The sequence below is a fragment of the Eimeria tenella genome, genomic scaffold (genome assembly GCF_000499545.2).
Source record: "Eimeria tenella Houghton genomic scaffold, Eth_scaff2862, whole genome shotgun sequence".
NCBI lineage: Eukaryota > Apicomplexa > Conoidasida > Eucoccidiorida > Eimeriidae > Eimeria > Eimeria tenella.
Genome location: NW_013542738.1, coordinates 1 through 236, shown reverse-complemented (window position 1 = coordinate 236; position 236 = coordinate 1). Strand labels below are relative to the sequence as shown.

At 67.4% G+C, this 236-nt stretch overlaps 1 protein-coding gene across 1 annotated transcript in view; it reads left to right on the top strand.

Annotated features, from left to right (window-relative positions):
- The window catches only part of ETH_00039290 (CAM kinase, CDPK family, putative), a gene marked incomplete at both ends in the record, with an annotated part of 872 nt that extends 681 nt beyond the window's left edge, over nucleotides 1–191 (top strand). The window contains one exon of the mRNA XM_013375532.1: nucleotides 38–191. Coding sequence (XP_013230986.1) covers nucleotides 38–191 — 154 coding nt within the window. The remainder of the gene's footprint in view (nucleotides 1–37) is intronic.
- Between the last annotated feature and the right edge of the window lie 45 nt (nucleotides 192–236).

Here is a 236-nt window from a genome sequence, read left to right as displayed (position 1 = left end):
CAGCAGCAGCAGCAGCAGCAGTGTTTGCTGCGCGCAGGCCGTTTCGCGAGCCCGAGGGGCCCCTCACCGACGGCGTAGTCACCCTCTGGTATAGGGCCCCCGAGCTGCTGCTGGGGGCCCCCACTTATGGGCCCCCAGTGGACATCTGGGCTGCGGGCTGCATCTTCGCGGGCCTCCTAGTCAACGGGTAGCTGCTGCTGCTGCTGCTGCTGCTGCTGCTGGTGGTGCTGGTTGTT